We start from the raw sequence: 6,530 nt of genomic DNA, 5'->3' as shown, positions 1-6,530 counted from the left end.
GACCAGGATGGACAGGATTAGGAATGAGCACATCAGAGGGACAGCTCAGGTCGGCTGTTTTGGGGACAAGGTCAGAGAGGCCAGATTGAGATGGTTTGGACATGTGCAGAGGAGGGATAGTGGTTATATTGGTAGAAGGATGTTGGAGATGGAGCTGCCAGGCAAGAGGTCAAGAGGAAGGCAAATGAGGAGATATATGGATGTGCTAAAAGAGGACATGAAGTTAATTGGGGTGAGAGTAGAGGATGCCGAGGATAGAGTTAGGTGGAAACAGATGATTCACTGTGGCGACCCCTAACGGGAACAGCCAAAAGAAGAAGATGAAGAAGAAGAAAACATTTCATATGGCGACTCCCTCAGTGGTTGTGGTTAAGATAATGTTAAGATTCAGATTAGAGGAAACATCTTGATGGGGAAACAGCAACAGGAGTTGTGCATATTCATGAACTATCCTCTTGTGTTTAGGAAGAGGCTCTGGGTTTTATCATTCTGAAATAATTACAGACTATTTGGAGTTATGAGGGGTGCAAAGCTAATCTAACGGTACCCGAGATTAAACATTAAATGGCTGCAAATGAGCACAATGAGCATGCCATGGGCTCTTTAACCTGGGTTGTTCACACAGGCTACTGAGGGGAACAGCTCTAGAAGGTGTAAGATTTTATTTTTTTATAGGCTCTAGTTACTTTATAAGCTTTATTTACTTCTCATACCTTTAGTTCCCTTTAGTTACTTTTCATAACTCTAGCTTCCTTTAGTTACTTTTCAGTTCTTCATTTTCTTTTAGTTGTTTTTCATACCTTTATTTTCCTTGCTTATACATATTAAAACTGTATTGATGACTGCTGTATTGTGCTGAGTGTTACAGTATACAGTGAGACTGTATGCTGTAACTTCTGTTGAGGCAGGATGTCTGCATCTCCAAGAAACCAGACCTGTTGGCCTGTTTTACACCCACACCTAGACTCACTTAGCATATCCCAAGTTCTGCTGTCATGGGGTGCCCTGCCGAGACACCCCTACAACCTGAGATGACCACTTCGCCAGTTTAACATACAAATTAGCATCACACACACAGGGGGCCTGCAACCCAGACCACCCATTGATCAGTGCACCTTGATCAAGATTAGGGTGCCGGAGACACACACACCTGGTCTAGATCACATATCAGCAAGCAAGCGCAGGCAGGGGTTGGCCTACTCACTCCAAATGGCCAATAGGATTACGAAGTGTGAATTGTTGTACCTTTGTTTAGGGTGGGCCAAGCCCAGCCAGATAAATGCATTGTAAAAACATAACTCGGGATTCAGAAGCCAGTTTTCCTGCGGGAGCTCTGTCTCTCTGAATCCAGCGCTGTAAGACTTCACCTGTGCTCAGACTTCCAGTAAACTTTCTGTTGATTTTAAACAGTCCTCTCCTGTCTTCACTTCTTGTGCTTCCAACAAAAGAATCGGGTAATTTCTAACAAAGGTGACATAAGAAGTGTCACAGATTGTTGTGGAAGGAATAAAGTAGCACTAGACAGAGATGTGCAACCAGCCAGTCAAGGTGTGAAGTAGATGTGAATGTCAGATCCTCGTCTTAGAAAATAACAAAAAAAACATTCACAACATCACACAACTGTTGTGCACATGGAGGCGGGGGCAAACGTGCTTACATTCTGAGTTTCTACTGTCTTTTCAAAATCAGCGGAGGTGTCATCAAAATTCTGAGGGCGCAGATTCCGTTTGGGCCTAAAAATTACTCATATCTCTGTTGATAATTCAGGAGAGCCTGACCTGAAGTTGTCAACTTATTAAGGAGAAGCATTCTGTAGTAAAAGAGATGTTTTGGGAATATCTGATGACAGTGAGTTTATAAAAGATACCTGTTTGATAAAATAACATCTCTGAGACTGACCTTATGCAGGACCCTCCAGTAAGGTCCTCACAGCAGGGAACAGTGAAAATGTAGCTTTTTGACAGTGACAGTTTACATCTGTCATAACAGCTTGCCTGTGTTTGCTAAGAGCCTTTGATGCAAATGGCATTTTTGTAAATATTATCATGAGCTTAAGATACGCATTACCTGACACTGGATTTTTGGGGCTGAGGCCAATATCAATACTTTTTTAAGATAAACACATAATATAAACACTTCTCATAAAGATCCCTTTGTTTATCTAAACATAAAAGGCACTTCTATGAACACAATTTATCCGCCTCTATTATCATTTTTTGCTTCATATTTTTGCATATTTAGTTACCTGCATTATTTTTTCTCTACATTAGTAGTATACAGTGGGGCAAATAAGTATTTGATACACTGCTGATTTTTCAAGTATTCCCACTTAAAAAGAATGGACAGATCTATAATTTTCATCATAGGTACACCTCAACTGTGAGAGACATAATCTATAAAATAATTCACACTGTTAGATTTTTAACTAATTTATTTCCATTTTGTTGCATGAAATAAGTATTTGATCACCTACCACCCAGCATGAATTCTGGCTCTCACAGACCTGTTAGTTTGACTTTAAGAAGCCCTCCTTCCCAACACAGGAGTAGTTTTACACCCAGTTTAAATATGAGCATGATTACCATGAGGGACTCTTGACACGTCACAAATACAGGCTGTGCATTTGTTTTGTTAAAGAAAGAGAACCTACAGTGGTTGCATAGGTGATAATGCTGCTATTGCAATTCAGATAATGCACAGTCTCGCTACCGTGTGCTGCTTAAGATTTTATGAAAATAAGGATAACACTGACATAAAGCTGCAGGTCAGCTAGAGAACTACTACACAAACATGTAGACACTGTATGTTCTCTCTCACTGTATGTGTATACCTTTAATAGCTGCGGTGGCCTTAGTAGCCATCCTGCCCACCAGGCACTCTTTCAACATAGACTCATAGTTCACCCATCGATGGACCTGTGCACAAACACATACACACTGCACTAGCAACACATATAAACTTATCAAGTCATCTATACCCACATTAAACAGTGTACAGACCTTACAAACCCTCATCAAAACAAAACATGTTCCTGCTAAGCTTTTTCAGGACTCTTGTCCTTTAGTTTGGCCTCAATGAGTCACAGATAACACACTAGGACTAGTATCATTTATCTGCAGCAAAATGTCCCAGTTTCACACAAAATTTCATTAATTTAAAGATGCATATACAAAAGCTATGAATAATAAGGATTTTAAACGTGCTTACCAGTAAACTAAGAACATTTCACAACTACATCAGTTGTTTAAGATATAGAAACGTTTCATTGTGAATAGCTGCAAATAACAAACTTGAGGCTTTAAGCAAGGCTCATGATCAGAGAGCCTCCTAATATAAAATGATACCTAAGTGTCTTCACTGGTACATTAGTGAACCATTAATTATTAATCATCTATCACTGAAACTACACCACATTGTTTTTTTTTAACCAGACTAAGCTTTTAACCTTCCAGGCTTATCAGATAAGGTGTTTAAAAGGTATCATCACTTGGACTATTTTCATCACCACAGTGAAAAAGTCATTTTAGTATGATCTGAGTTACTAGAAATGCATTACTGCACCTTTACCGTTTGTACCTTTAGCTTTAAAAAGTAACATCAAAACAAAGGTGCTTTACTTCCGACATCACCTTCCATACCTGGTCAAATAGGTCGGTGCCATCTATCCCGGCTGCCTTCATCAGCTCCTCTTCTCCACCAGGGTGGTAGTCCATGTAGGGAGTCACGTTGTAAACCAAACCTGAAAACACATGTAGTGATATAAATGGACAGACTCAAATAGAAGATAATGACCATGTCAAATAAATTAGGAAAAAATAGATAAGATTAAGGGGATAAATGATAAATATCTCTGGTGTCACTTTGGACAATAAAGAATACCAACAAAAAACATCAATGGAACGCACCTCTCTAGATTCAATTATATTCATGGTCAGGTATCACCAAACTGACATTAACCATCCTTCAAATCTCTTAAATACTGCATCTACCTACAGGTTATTCATGTGTTTCAGATAAGGGCTCACCTCTTATGCAGATCCAGCAGTTATCTCTTGTGTTGTGTTTCTGCAGCTCTTCCTGCGTTACTTCAATCAGGTGTCCTCTGAGCCCGGTCAGATCTTTCCCACTCTTGGAAAACCGGATCCAGTCCATTAAACTGTGACCAGGCTTCAAGGCCACCTAATGCGCAAGGACAGAGTCATGTTACACAGGGTAAGAGGGTTATTTATTCTGTTTCTGAGATGTGAAGATCAAATTTGTCATCTTGAGTCTACAGAGACTACATAATATACCAGTTATTGATGTTACTATTATTTTAATTGACACCTTCTAACCATGTTCATCATATATATGACATCAACTGAAAACGGCTCTGAACGATTTTAACCACTATTAGTCTGTGCCAGTCATGTGTGTTTATTATGTGTGATGTCACTAAGGCACCACTTTGGAGGTATAGTTGCAGCATAGAAGTGAGCAGAGCAGCACAGAAAGTAAACAGGGTGGTACAGTTAGAAGATTTACACAATAAATTGTCAAACTGGAGAAACAGAAGCAAACCAAGCAGACACCAGACCAAGACAACCTCAGCAAGGATGCAAGGGGCCATTATTTTGAACAAACTGTCATCTACAAACCCCAATTCCAAAAGAGCTGCAAAAGGGGTATTTTTTACCACTGTGTTACATCACCTTTCCTTTTAACAACACTTAATAAGCGTTTGGGAACTGAGGACACTAATTGTTGAAGCTTTGTAGGTGGAATTCTTTCCCATTCTTGCTTGATGTACGACTTCAGTTGCTCAACAGTCCAGGGTCTGCGTTGTCGTATTTTGTGCCTCATAATGCGCCACACATTTTCAATGGGAGACAGGTCTGGACTGCAGGCAGGCCAGTCTAGTACCCGTACTCTTTTACTATGAAGCCACGCTGTTGTAACATGTGCAGAATGTAGCTTGGCATTGTCTTGCTTAAATAAGCAGTGACGTCCCTGAAAAAGACATCACTTGTACGGCAGCATATTTTGCTATGTACTTTTCAGCATTAATGGTGCCTTCACAGATGTGCAGGTTACCCATGGGCACTAACACAGCCCCATACCATCACAGATACTGGCTTTGAACTCTGCGCTGATAACAATTTGGATGGTCCTTTTCTTCTTTAGCCTAGAGGACATGACATCCATGATTTCCAAAAACAATTTGAAATGTGGACTCGTCAGACCACAGCACACTTTGCATCAGTCCATCTCAGATGAGCTCGGGCCCAGAGAAGCCAGCAACGTTTCTGGGTGTTGTTGATGTATGACTTTCGCTTTGCATGGTAGAGTTTTAACTTGCACTTGTAGATGTTGAGACGAACTGCGTTAACCGACAATGGTTTTCCAAAGTGTTCCTGAACCCATGTGGTAATATCCTTTACAGAATGAAGTCTGTTTTTAATGCAGTGCCGCCTGAGGGACCAAAGGTCACAGGCATTCAGGTTTACGACCTTACATGCAGAGATTTCTCTGGATTCTCTGAATCTTTTGATGATATTATGGACTGTAGATGATGAAATGCCTAAATTCCTTGCAGTGGTACATTGAGAAATGTTGTTCTTAAACTGTTGGACTATTTGCTCATGCAGTTGTTCACAAAGTGGTGAACCACGCCCCATCCTTGCTTGTGAATGACTGAGCCTTTTGGGATGCTCCTTTTAAACCCAATAAATGATGCTCACCTGTTTCCAATGAACTTGTCCACCCATGGAATGTTCCAAACGCATGTGTTTTGAGCATTCCTCAACTTTCCCAGCCTTTTGTTGCCCCTGTCCCGGCTCTTTCAGAAAATGTTGCAGGCATCAAATTCAAAATGAGTGAATATTTGAAAAAAAACAAAAAGTTTATCAGTTTGAACATTAAATATCTTGTCTTTGTGGTGTATTCAATTAAATATGGGTCAAAAATGATTTGCAAGTCAATGTACTCTGTTTTTATTAACATTTTACACAATGTCCCAACTTCATTGGAGTTGGGGTTTGTATTATCAACACTGATCCATACTTCCTGACCACAAAACCCCTGCAGTATGCCTACCGGTCCAACAGGGCCACCTCAGATGCTATCACAGCTGCCCTTCATTATTCCCTTTCTCACCTGGAAAATGGAGACTTACATCAGGATACTCTTCACTGACTACAGCTCCGCCTTCAACACAGCTGTCCCCCACAAACTCACCCACAAACTATCCACACTGGGTCTGCACCCCACCCTCTGTGACTGGGTCCTGGACTTTCTGACTGGCAGGCCCCAGACTGTCAGGATTGGCGATAGGACTTCAGCCAGCATTGTTACAAACACTGGCACCCCACAGGGATGTGTCCTCAGTCCCATCCTATACACCCTGTTCACCCACGACTGTGTTGCCTCCCACAAAGACAACATCATCCTGAAGTTCACGGATGACACCGCAGTGACTGGTCACATCACTGGCCGGGACGAAGCAGCCTACAGGAGGGAGGTGGCCGGTCTGGTGTCCTGGTGCCAGGACA

At 41.2% G+C, this 6,530-nt stretch overlaps 1 protein-coding gene across 2 annotated transcripts in view; it reads right to left on the bottom strand.

The window, feature by feature from the left end:
- The window catches only part of cyb5r4 (cytochrome b5 reductase 4), a 52,241-nt gene that overhangs the window by 30,447 nt on the left and 15,264 nt on the right, over positions 1-6,530 (bottom strand). For both annotated transcript variants that reach the window (XM_020621660.1, XM_020621659.1), the window contains exons 2-4: positions 4,026-4,179; positions 3,639-3,739; positions 2,831-2,915 (exon numbers count right to left, since the gene is read on the bottom strand). In XM_020621660.1, the coding sequence (XP_020477316.1) occupies positions 2,831-2,915; positions 3,639-3,739; positions 4,026-4,179 (340 nt within the window). The remainder of the gene's footprint in view (positions 1-2,830; positions 2,916-3,638; positions 3,740-4,025; positions 4,180-6,530) is intronic.

This window comes from Monopterus albus, unplaced genomic scaffold (assembly GCF_001952655.1).
Source record: "Monopterus albus unplaced genomic scaffold, M_albus_1.0 scaffold264.1, whole genome shotgun sequence".
NCBI classification, from domain to species: domain Eukaryota; kingdom Metazoa; phylum Chordata; class Actinopteri; order Synbranchiformes; family Synbranchidae; genus Monopterus; species Monopterus albus.
Note: the sequence above shows the minus strand (reverse complement) of the source record. Positions and strands in the feature narration are given on the sequence as shown.